The sequence below is a fragment of the Babylonia areolata genome, chromosome 19 (assembly GCF_041734735.1).
Source record: "Babylonia areolata isolate BAREFJ2019XMU chromosome 19, ASM4173473v1, whole genome shotgun sequence".
Classification (NCBI taxonomy): domain Eukaryota; kingdom Metazoa; phylum Mollusca; class Gastropoda; order Neogastropoda; family Buccinidae; genus Babylonia; species Babylonia areolata.
Genome location: NC_134894.1, coordinates 31,403,472 through 31,416,748, shown reverse-complemented (window position 1 = coordinate 31,416,748; position 13,277 = coordinate 31,403,472). Strand labels below are relative to the sequence as shown.

Below are 13,277 nucleotides of genomic sequence, written 5' to 3'. Positions count from 1 at the left end.
TCCAACATATCAAAGCCTGCAGACCCCTACCCAGGATCTGGGGTCCGAGTGCAAGGCCAATGACTTCGTGCGAAGCCACACAGGTACGCAAACCATCTGTTGAGGCGCAGGTGCTCTATCCAGTTCTCTGCTCACGTCTCCGCACTGGCCGACCCAAAATAATCCTCTCACTCCCCCGGCAATATTTGTTCCCTTAGTTTTGTTGTTTTTGTGCCAAGCACAATACAATACGATACGATACAATAAATAAAAACAATACAATACAATACAATACAATACAATAAATGACGGAACGAGGGATGATGGTTCCGGCCCGGTGTAGTGATGGCCTGTATCATGGGTAACGAACAACACGCCTACTCTGGAAGAGAACAGATCCAAGATCCGTGGTTTGGGCCACGTCATGGAAGATCGGAAATGTTTCCCCTGTTCACTCGATTTGAGACCTGGGTTCCACTTTTTATTTTGTTTTATCGTTACAACAGCCAAACCCCGTGGATCGTAACAATCACAATCACACATTTCCCACCACCGCAATGATAAGCAATGATAAGCACTACAGTTTCTAGAGGTTTGTATTTATGTGGTAAAGCAACAACAACAGCAATAACTAAAACAATAACAACAGCAACAACAACAAACCACAGCTGTACTTGCGTAACAGGTGATCATATCATTTCTACGGAGAATAAAACATTGCTGATGTCAAAAGTCAAAGATGTTGCGGAGAAAGGTGTGCGTGGAGACGGGTTGGGGGAGGGACGTGTTAAAAGTTTGGTTTTTTTGGGGTTTTTTTTAAGTGGATGGAGAGGGTCTGTTTAACCCCTTGTCTGCTACTGACGAGTATGTTCGTGACCGAAAGCTGTCATCTCACTGTGGTAAATAAACTCCAGCTTACAGGTGAGGATGTCAGTCACCATTCTATATTCAGGCTCCTTCCTCTTGGGAAGACACCACTTCAAAAAGCACACACGAAGTACTTCCTGCACCTCAGATTCATGCTTCTCTGAATCCATTTCTCTAAGGTTTAAGTACAGCAGTGAAGGGGTCAAAGCGGTGGGTGCGTGGTTAGAAGGACGGGAGGGGAGGGGAGTTCAGTCAACCATGCTCTTCCTGCACGCGTGGCTCAGTCTGTGGTCTGGCACTGAGTGAGACGGTCGCTCAGCCTCTTCCGTGAGCTGTGTAAGTACTCTGGTCTTACATCCCGTCTTATGTACCTGTCTGACAGTCTGTCTGTATGTATGTATGTATGTCCTTGCGTATGTAAGTCTTGCATGCCATCTTGAAACTAAAACATCTTTGTGCCTGTCTTTCTGTTTGTCTCTCTGTCTGTCTGTATGTCCCCGTCTTGTTAATCTTGCATCGCATCTTGAAACAGGAAGATATATGCAACTGTCTGTTTCTTTGTCTCTGTGTTCTTTATTTATCTATTGGGCCCAACGCTCAGCTTATATGACAAATTGATATAAGAGCCAACAACAAATGTGAGAACTGTATGATCCGTTGCAATGGGAATTCTTTTACCGCCCAGTCTTTTGTGAAAAACTATGACTCTGAAATTAGGAGGTTGCACTGGCTCTTAGTGCTGCAGTCTTGGGGGCTAGTTGGCATTTGGGAACCATCTCAACGCCGACTGTCCTTAATAACTCACTCAGTACGACCAGTCCTCTCTTCTCCTCTACACAGACCCCTCGGATGTCCAGTGGGTGTCTGAATGACCCAACCTTTAGCTTCCGTCGTCAGAATTGTGGTATTCTTTGTCAACATTCACCTCTTCAGTATAAGAGCCTACCTCTTGCAATATTTTGATGATGGTAATTGGGGTGAAACGCTGTTGACGTCGTCTCTTTCGCCGTTCGTATGGAGAGAGTTAAACCCTCTTGGCCGAGAGAGTGGGGGTGAAACAGTGGGAGTGCAAGACAATCGTTTGCCTCTCTCGCTCTTCTCGTCGTCATCAGTTTTAATTCCATAACATGTCATTACCGCTTGCACCCCGGTTTGCAGTGAGCTGTAGGCGCAAGGCATTCATCTATTGCTGACTGCGTTCTGTTTGATCTGGCTCAGTGGCTCACACTTTCGGAATCTAAATTCAGCTAAGGCCATCGTTCGTTGGAACCCCCCGCCTCCCCCCCCCTCTCTCTCTCTCTCAGTGTGTGTGTGTGTGTGTGTGTGTGTGTGTGTGTGTGTGTGTGTGTGTGTGTGTGTGTGTGTGTACCAAGTGCGTGCTGCTCGGTTTATCGTCACATCTGAATAACTAGACGCTCAGTTTGATTTTCCAGTCAAACTTGGGAGAAAGCGCGAGATCGGGAATCGAACCCATAACCTACACGGACACTGTATGTACAGATAAGTGTTTTAGCAATTCTGCACCTTCCCCATTGTGTGTGTGTGTGTGTGTGTGTGTGTGTGTGTGTGTGTGTGTGTGTGTGTGTGTGTGTGTGTGTTTCTTACTGCAGTAAAAATATGTTGCCATATAGTAGTGCTCAGTTTTTATCTTACTTGGTTAAAGTGCTTGAGTTCATTATCTTTTTTCTTTTTTTTTCGTTTAGTAATTCTCATCAGTAAAGCGTTTCGTTTTTAACGTGCGTGTAGCCCTGATACAGCCCTTGCGGTTGGCCGCGCTATAGATATCATGGATTAGTTTTCTAAATTCTTCAGGGCCATGAACTCGTCATCTGAAAACTCAACGTTGGCTGACGGCCTGCTCCGCAATGCGACAGATACAGGTCTTCCTGATTCTGAACAGGTGATTTGTGTTGTGTCGTGTCGTGTCGTGTCGTGTTGGATAACAATAATAATGACAAAGATATATCTGTATTGTCCAGTTTACTAAAACATTATCTGTGGTCATCACTGTTAAAATTTTAACAAAACGAATCGAAAGCATCACACTTATAAAAGAAACATCATTACAACCCACATGATAATGTTCTCAACAACAACAACAAACAAAAACAAACATAACAAAACAAACAAAAAAACGTAACTTACACGTTCCCCACATGCTGTATCAAACATGTGGGATTTTGGTTCCTAGTTCTGAACTGGGGAGTTGTGTTGTGTTGTGTCGTGTTGTGTTGTGTCGAGTTGGATAACATTAATAATGACAACGATATATCTATATTATCCAATTTACTTGAATATTATCTGTGGTCATCACTGTTACAATTTTAACAAACGAATTGAAAAGATCGCACTTATGATAAAAGAGACATCATCATGACAACCAACAAGATAATGTTCTGGAAAAAAAAAAAAAAAGTTATCTACACGCTCCCTACATGCTGTATGAAACGATTACGGTTCAAAAAACAAAAACAAAACCAAAAAAAAGAGAAAAAAAGATGTTGCATCAAACGTCAAAGTTAAAGTCATTAAGAAATGTTTTTGAATGAAACGTGTGGGATCGTGTTAAAAAAGGGAAGTATATAAAACTTGTAGGGTAATAGTTGTTTTTTTGGGGTTCTTTTTAGTATTACATGAAACATATGGGATTGTATTTTCTAAAAGGTTGTATGAAATGTGTAGGTTTATAGCATAAAAACTTGTATGGGATTATATATATATATATATATATATATATATATATATATATATATATATAAAGAAAAGTTGTATGGAAAGCATATACGCACCTTTTATACACACACACACACACACACACACACACACACACACACACACACACGCATATATATATATATATATATGTATATATATATATATATATATATATATATATATATATATATATATATATACATATATATATATATATATAATCTAATTCAGGCACAGTGTCAGAAACTGCAATACGAAGACTACATTCCTTGGGACAACCCGGACAACCTGGTCTCCGCTGAGACAGAGCTTCTAGTGGACAAGATGAAATGCTCGCTCTTTCTGCTGCTCTTGTTGATTGGTGGGCCGGGCAACGTCATGAACATGGCGGTGTTTTGGAGGCAGGGTCTGAGGGAGAGGATCAACCTGTGTCTCTTCGCCCTGTCCCTGGCAGACGAGTTATACCTCCTGCAGTGCCTTTCCATCAACGGGGAGAGGCTGTACACCTTGTTCACCACCAATGAGAGGTGCGCGCGCGCGCGCGAGCGAGCACACACACACACGCACACACACACACACACACACACACGCACGCATACACACACACGCACACACACACACACACACGCACACACACACACACACACACACAGACACACACACACACACACACACACACACGCACGCACACACACACACACACACACACACACACACACACACACACTCACGCACGCACACACACACACACACACGCACACACACACACACACACACACACACACACACACACACACACACACGCACACACACACACACACACGCACACACACACACACTCACGCACGCACACACACACACACACACACACACGCACATACACACACACACACACACACACACACACACACACACACACACACATTACAGAAATGTCATGAAAGCAATTTAGACAGACATATACATCGAAAACAACGATAAAGAAGACAGAGCGACAGGGAGACAAACTCAGAAACAATTTCACAGACACAAACGGAGCACGAAACATGGAAGCCGAAAATATGGAGGATATAAAGAAAGAAAAAGAAAGGCAGGACCACACAGAAACAATGTTCCCACCTTCCCCAACCCTCCCCAACTCCCACTCCACCAAAGAGAAAGAAAGAAGAAAAGACAGAGCGACATGGAGACGCACAGGAAACAAAAAAACAAAACAAAACAACAACAACAACAAAAAAAACAAAAAAACAAAAAAAACAACCCTGGGTTGTCAACACGGAACGGTACAGTCAAGTTTTCATGAAACAGATGACAAAGAAAGAGACAGGCAGTCCAACACAGAAACAATGGACGTGAAAGAAAGAAAGAATGAAGGAAGTGAAGTGGGGTGATGGCCTAGAGGTAACGCGTCCGCCTAGGAAGATGAGAGAATCTGAGCGCGCTGATTCGAATCTCCCCCTCCACTAGACCTTGAGTGGTAGCCTGGACGCTAGTCATTCGGATGAGACGATAAACTGAGGTCCCGTGTGCAGCATGCACTTAGCGCACGTTAAAGAACCCACGGCAACAAAACGGTTGTTCCTGGCAAAATTCAGTGGAAAAATCCGCTTCGATAGGAAAAAGAAATAAAACTGCACACAAAGAAGAAATACTAAATAATGGATGGCACTCAGTGTAGCCACGCGCTTTCCCTGGGAAGAGCAGCCCGAATTTCACACAGAAAAATCTGTTGTGATAAAAAAGAGAAATACAATACAAAACACAAATACAAAAGGAGAAAAACACAGAGCAACAGGGAAACGCACAGGAGAAACAGCACTAATATATCTATATATCTATCTATCTCTCCACTCACACACACTCACATATATATATATATATATATATATATATATATATATATATATATGTGTGTGTGTGTGTGTGTGTAAGGGGAAGGGGTGTCAAAACGAAATGTTATGTTCCATTTTCCCAGGTACGGCCCTGTGACGAAGTGGATGGCCAACCGCAACTTCACGGGCTTCTTCGGCCTGTGCTGGGTGTCCCAAATCATGTCCGCCATCATCGCCAGCGAGCGGTGTTTCTGTGTGGTCAGTCCCTTCCGCTCCCAGCTCATCTTGACCACTCGGACCATGGCTATCATCATCGCTGTCGTCTATGCCGTGGTGCTGGGGCTGTATTTCTTGGTGGCCAGCCGGTATCACCTGTCCTGTGTGCTGGACCCTGTGTCCGGGCTGTCCTTCAATGCTGTGACTGGGGGAGAGTTCTATCATCAGAACAAAGTGCGGTATACATTTCTTTTTCTCTTTTTTTCTTTTTTTCCACTTCATATTTTTTCTCCTTTTTCTCTTCTTCCATCTCATTCATCGTTGTTGTTGTTGTTGTTGTTGTCGTCGTCTTCGTCGTCATCATTATCATCTCTCTTTTTCTTCCTTCCTCCTCATTTTTCTTCCTCTTTCTCCTCTTCTTTTTTTGTAATTAATTAATGAATTCATTAATATTTCTATGTAGAAATGGTTCCCCACCCATCCTTTCTCTATCGTGTAGTATCAGTTTTTCTAATTAGTTTATTAATTCATTGATTTATTAATTCATTGATTTATTTATCTATTGGTTGATTTACGTATTTATTGATTTATTCATTTATTTATTTAGCAAAGGTGGTGTAACGTATATGGACACGCTTTGACGAGTCCCTGAGACTGAATTTGTGCATGTGTTATTCGTAAATGTGTATGTGCGATTTTCTTCCATGACTTTGTTAACTGGGCATATTTTCAACAAAGAGATAATTTAACACGTCTGACTGTAATGTGCTCATTTAAATGTGTCTTATTGTAATGCGCTTTGAGCCTTCCGGTTGTTAGGAGAAGCACAATGTGAATAAAATCTATCAAAATCAGTTTATTAAAATTTATTATCATTATCATTGTCATTATCGTCATCGTCATCATCATCATTATTTTTATCATTGTCATTGTCATAGTAGTTGCAGCTGTAGTATCATCATCACCATCATCATTATCATTATTTTCATTGTTATTGTTATTATCATTATTACCACGCTGTCTGTACAGGAGCTGGTGCACTATCTGGACTACTTCATCTACGGCCTGGGTATCCCGGGTGTTGTCATCGTCATCGTCATCACCACCACCACCATCACCACCTTTCAGCTGCACAGGAGAGCGACGTGGCGCAGCGACAACTCGTCGTCGTGTTCTGGTGGGGCCGCGGGGCGCGAGGTCGGGGTGACCCGGATGCTGGTGGGAGCGTCCATGCTGTTCATCGCGTGCGTCACGCCCATCTTGCTCTTCCGCGTGGTGCTGATCTTCGTGCCCGAGCTGAACTCGGGACGTCGTTACCACAACGTGTTCTTCGTGTTCCTCTGGCTCTTGGAGGTCCTGTCCTACATCAACTCCTCCCTCAACGTCCTCGTCTACTACGTCATGGGCTCCCGCTACCGCCACACCTTGAGGGGGATGGTGGGGGTGAAGAGGGGTGAGAAGAGGGGTAGGGGGAAGGGGAAGAAGGAGGGTGGCAGCGCTGGTGCTGTTGTTGCCATGACGGTATCCAGTGGTAATTTAGGAAAGTGAAAGGTGTGTAGGGGTTGAGGTGGGGACAAGGTGTGGGAAGTGTTGTGAGGGGTGGGTGGGTGGTGGAAGGTGGTGGGCGGAAGTGGTGAAGGGAGGAGGGTGGCGGTGCTGGTGCTGTTGCCGTGACCGTATCCAGTGGTAGCAGTTTTGGGACGTGAAAGACTGAGAGGTTGAGGGGTTGGGGTTGGGTGTGGGAGTGTTGCGAGGGTGGGTGGGTGTTGGGGGAGGGGGAAGGGGAAGGCGAGAAAGGAGGGTGGTAGCGTGAGTGCTCATGCCATGACGGTATCCAGTGGTGGCAGGTTTGGAAAGTGAAGGGTGTTGGGGTTGAGGGTTGGGGATGAGGGTTGGGTGTGGGGGTGTTGCTAGCCTGGGTGGGTTGTGGGGGCAGGGGGATGGGGTGGAGGGTGACAGTGCTAGTGCCGCTGCCACGACAGTATCAAGTTGTAAGAGTTTTGGAAAGTGAAGGGGTGGAGGTTGAGTGTGCGGTTGGGGACAGGGAGGGGGGGTACTACGCCATAGGCTCCTGCTACCGCAGGAGGGAAGGTGGTTGGGTGTTGGGGTAACGTGAGGAAGGGTGGTTGGTGAGGGGAGGGGAAAGGGGTGGAGGGAGGAGGGTGGCAGTACTTGTGCTGCTGCCATGATGGTATTCAGTGGTGGGTGGTTTTGAAAGTGAGAGGGTGTGGGAGGTTGCCACACCATTGTTTTGGGAAGTGAAGGGGTATGGGAACTGAGGGTTGGGGTTTGGTTGGGTGGTGTTGGGGGGGTCGATGGAGGGATGGTGGGTGGGGTGATGAGGACTGACTGAACAGGTCACTGTCATGGGCGTGGCAGTGGTGTGTTCACTGTTTCTCGCTGTCTATCTATCACACACACACACGCACACACACGCATACACACACACACACACACACACACACACACACACACACACACACACACACACACACGCCCTTGCTAAGACCTGTTTAAAATAAAATAAAATAAAATAAAATAAACTGATTTCTCAGATATAATTTGAGGTGCCAGTTGTTCAATCCCTGCGTTTAGTTATGTTTGTCTGTCTGTCTCCCTTTCTCTGTGCTTAACCCCTTTTCACTCGTTCAACACACAGTAATGTTTACACTTGCTTTGATGGATAGTTTCATGGACACTGTATTTTTGTCTCTGCTGTTTATGTTTTGCTGAAATAGCATGTAATGCTGAGTCGAAAGCACTTCCTTGACTTTATTTTTCTGTCTGATAAGATTGAGTTTCACTGTATATAATTTATGTTTAAGTTTTTACACTACCTATACATACATAAATCTCTTTGATATATATATATCAGAGAGATTTATGTATATATATCATATCCATGTATGTGATAGTTTGCTTTTTTCAACAATGTCAGATCAAATACTTTGTATATTATGTGTTCTCTTAAGCAAGAACGAATAAATACTATACCAAAAAACAAAAAAAAAATTCTAATGTGAGTATTTTTTGGTTTTGTTTCAAGAGTATTCAAATGTTCACGTGATCAAAACACATATTTTGCATTCTAATAAGAAAACAAACATCACTTTATTCGAAGAAATGTACAGAACAGCTTTGACTGACGCTATTTAAGTTGTTTATCCATTGTTGTCCAATATTTTGCTCTTTTTTTTCAATTCAATATAAAAAAAAATAGAATATTTAAATCATTCCATTTCAATATACCTAACGTATTTTTCTAATGTGTTTCAATATCAGTGGATATTTGCGCGCATTCTCGCGCACGTACACACATATGTACACACACACATATCTATATGTATATATCTATGTGTGTGTATATATATATGTGTGTGTGTGTGTGTGTAATGTTTTTCCAACAATGTCAAATCAAATACTTCTATATTGTGTGTTCTCTTGTGCAACAAATAAAATAAAATACTATAAAAGAAAATTCTATTGTATGAATATTTGTTTATTTTGTTTCAAGAGTATCAAATATCCAGGGCCACTGTTTGAACACATGTTTAGCATTCTAAAAAGAAAACAAACATCTGTTTATTCGAATAACTGTACAGAACAGCTTTTATTGAAACCCTTTTGCAAAACATTTTTTTTCTCAATTCAATAGCACACACACACACACACACACACACACACACACACACACACACACACACACATACACACACAATAATAATAATAATAATAAATAAAGTATTCCATTTCCGACAGTGTACCTAACGTGTTGGTTTGATGCGTTTTAACGTCAATGGATATTTGTGCGCTTGCTCGCGCTCGCGCGCGCACTCACACACACGCACACACACACACACACACAGAGACACTCTCACACACACTCAAATCAAGAACATTTTAGTCACTAAATGATTGCATGATTTTAAACGTTTAATCAATAATGGAGACAAAAAAAAAATCACATCACACAGCGCGCGCTCTGTGTGTGTGTGTGTGCGTGCGCGCGCGCGCGCGTGCGTGCGCGCGTGAGTGTGTGTGTGAGAGAGAGAGAGAGAGAGAGAGAGAGAGAGAATTCGCGCTTGGAAGTAAAACAGGGGAAATAACTAAATATTCCTCAAGTATTTGGGGGATTATTTCCCTTAAATTATTGTGTTCTTTCAACTGACAACTGTCGAGAAGAAGAACAACAACAAAGCAACAGCTGGAGCATACACAAAATCTACCACTTTCTGGTCTATTCTTGTCGAGCATTCCATGTAAAATAGCGGATTGCTAGCTGTTTATCTATATCTTGTCTTAACAATTTTTCTCTCCACCGTAATAAACAAATCTGAAAACACAAAAGGAGACAGGGTGTAGGCGGAGGGAGCAGTATCCTTGCCTCCCAGTGAAATATCGCAAACACACAGACGACCAATTTCACAGAGATACACACGCATACTAACACTGGACTGAGACAGACATACACAGACATTTACATGCGAGCGCGCACACACACGCGCACACTTGCACACATCACACACACACACACATATCTATTGAAAATTTGAAAACCAGCTACAGCTACATGCAAGACAGGATCCACCCCAGCCAGAGAGGAACCAGTGTTCTTGCGGGTAACATCGGCAGACACCTGCTGGACTTCTTCTGGGAGCCCCCACGACGACCGGCAAGGCCAAGGAGCAACGTGATGACCTCGAGACCCCAGCATCCCTCCCGCCACAGCCACCTGCGCTTCAATGAACATCATAACCCCTGGTGGAACCGCTACGAATCATTGCATAATTACTAATGAAAATGACATCCTGCGTATTTTAGTTCGTCAAATATGTTTGATCACGTGAACTCTGTCATCACCGATCCCTGTTGGTGAACGACCAGTCAATTTGTGTCGATCCATTTTACATTTGAGGACGTGAACGCTACGAAATTTCACTAAATTTATTATTTTTGTTTCCCCGTTTAATCACATTTAGTATTTCTCTCCCAATCGAAAACATCTTTCCAGCTAATTGCTATTATGCAAGCTCTGAACTACTTAGTGAGCCATCAAATAGTTTTGGTGTTGTTGTTTTTTCGAAAATTGCATTCTTTGTTGATTCCAAATCAGTACTTTATGCTCTAGAATTATTTAGCCTTGAAACAAGACCTGACTTGGTTACTGAGGCAAATCATTTGGTACATTGTTCGATCTATTATAAAGGGATTAAGGTCAGTTTTTGTTGGGTGCCTTCTCGTGTGGGCATCAATGAAACTGCTGATAAAGCAGCTAAAAGAGGAGCACAAGATTCAGAAAAATGTACAAAAATACATATTCGTCTTTCCGTAAAAGAGGCATACACTTTGTTAGAAAAATCAGTATGGGGTCGATTTCATAACCAATGGAAGGAACATTTTTTGAAACATAAAGGGAAATTATTCCCCGAGAACATTATTAAAGAAAAGTTACCGAATCCACCAGCTTGTATACAAGATTAATAACCTCTACTTTCTTCCGTATAAAACTTGATGCGCTGAGGACAAAGTATAGTAAAAATGTTACATGCATCAGTGGAAAACAGTTCAGCTTGCACCATTGTTTGTTTCACTGTCAGCAGTTACGTACCTTCTTGCCCAAGTATTTCAAAGATAATAACAATTCTACAGATGATTTTTGGAAAGTTATTCCTGACGAGATTCTTCTAATCGAACTTTCAAAGGCATTAGTTCATAGCCTTATTTCTACGTTCCTTTAAAACATGTACTTCAGAATTGTGTTAATGGTTTCTGATTATTATTATCATTATTGAATTGTTACTGTTAAATGTAATTGTATGTTAGTTATGCATTTGTTTGGTAGTTTTCTACTTTTTGTGTTTTGCTCTTCCCTCTCCCCTCCCCCGCCCTCCAGGTCCGCACGCTCTAACACATCCTTGAAACTGAAATCGATTTGTTGTTGTTGAAGTTGGGTTTTGGTTGATCGTGAATGCCTTCTTTTTTTTTTTCTTTTTTTAAAAAAAAATTCGTTTTAATATATTTTCCAATGTATTATATTGACATGTAGCATTCCACCACAAATAGACTGTCTGTGATGATGACACCAACCTGAATTCAGTGCATGTTGTGACAGAAATACATCTGCAAAATAATATCATGATGACAACATTGTCAGCGCATGTATATTCCTCAGTTCACTGCTAGCTATTATCAGCGTCACCATACACACACACACACACACACACACACACACACTGACACACATTCACGCGCGCAATGTAGAAACACACAGACAAACACAAAGCAGAAACACACACACACACACACACACACACACACATATATATATATATATATATATATATATATATATATATATATATATATATATATAATTTCATTTTCATATATCTCATTTCCTTTGCATTTCATTTCATTGTAATCACCATCAATGGCTTTCTTCCTTCAAACTCTTACACCACCTCTTTTTCCTTTTTTTTCGTTTCTTTTTCTTGTGGAGATATTTATTGGTTGTTGTCTCAAGGCCTTGTCAGCGCGTTGGGTTTGTGCGAAAGGCGTGGAATCGATGCTCTTTTCTCAGTTTTATATTTTATTTTGTATTATGATATATTTTATATTATTATCATATCTTGTAACAGCAGATTTTGTATATCATATATACATGGATTAGTCCGCACTCTCGAACACCTCTCCGTGAAACTGAAATTGATTTGTTGTTGTTGAAGTAGGTTTTTAGTTGATCGCAAGCGCATAATTTTTTTTTTTTTTTTTTTTTTTTAACAACCAGTGGGTCTTCATGTGTCTGGCCGGCGGATACTACTATGTTGCTGTTTCTTTTCACTGGTTTGGATTCTCTGTGTGTGTGTGCACGTGAGATTTTCAGTTATTCCCCCTGTTTTACATCCACTGGAGCATACTCGATCACACACACCACCATTATCTCTGCACTTCCAACACATCAGATGAAGATCCTCTTTGTGTCATTACTTTCGATATTGGATACTTTGTGTTTGTACTGTGTTCGTACGTCAGTGCCAGTGTGTGTGTGTGAGTGTGTTTGTGTCTGTGTCTGTCTTTCTGCCTGTCCGTCTAAGTCTGTATGTCGGTATGTGTCTGTGTCTCTGTGAAACTGGTCGTCTGTGTGTCTGTGATATTCCACTGGAATTCACAGAAACTCACCCTCTCCCACTACACCCTGTCCCCTTTAGTGTTTTCACTTGTGGCTATTATGGTGGAGAGAAAAATTAATAATACAAAATATATATAAGCAGCTATCCGCTGCTTTACATGTGGAATGCTCCACAGAATGGATCAGTTGCTTGTTTTTGTTTTTTATTGTTTTGTTTTTTTTATAACAAAGTCAAAGTACCAGTTCAAAGAACACGCCAATTGAAGGGAGATAATCCACCAAATAATTGAGGGAATGTTTACATATTTCCCCTGTTTTACACCCACGCCTGTATCCTCGATCACACACACACACACACACACAACCACTGGCCACCCTCCTCCCTTCACCCATTCCGCCCCCATACCACCCACCCCCCACAACCCATCCCCACCTCAACCCCTACAACCCTTCACTTTCCTAAATAACCACTGGATACCGTCATGGGAGCAACAGCACCAGCACCTTAGTACCGCCCCCTCTCCAGGGTGTCGTTATAA

At 42.1% G+C, this 13,277-nt stretch overlaps 1 protein-coding gene across 1 annotated transcript; it reads left to right on the top strand.

The window, feature by feature from the left end:
• Positions 1 to 3,885: 3,885 nt before the first annotated feature.
• LOC143294145 (uncharacterized) lies at positions 3,886 to 10,355 on the top strand. Its single transcript, XM_076605576.1, has 4 exons — positions 3,886 to 4,088; positions 5,537 to 5,848; positions 6,764 to 7,046; positions 10,242 to 10,355. Exons 1-4 carry the CDS (start codon positions 3,886 to 3,888, stop codon positions 10,353 to 10,355), a joined length of 912 nt encoding a protein of 303 aa, XP_076461691.1.
• Positions 10,356 to 13,277: the final 2,922 nt, after the last annotated feature.

Excerpts from the sequence above, each read along its gene's own strand:
- LOC143294145 (XM_076605576.1), top strand. The coding sequence starts at position 3,886 with ATGAAATGCTCGCTCTTTCTGCTGCTCTTGTTGATTGGTGGGCCGGGC. Across the intron at positions 4,089-5,536 it reads TTGTTCACCACCAATGAGAG|GTACGGCCCTGTGACGAAGT; the intron begins GTGCGCGCGCGC and ends CCATTTTCCCAG. Across the intron at positions 7,047-10,241 it reads GCCACACCTTGAGGGGGATG|ACACCTGCTGGACTTCTTCT; the intron begins GTGGGGGTGAAG and ends TAACATCGGCAG.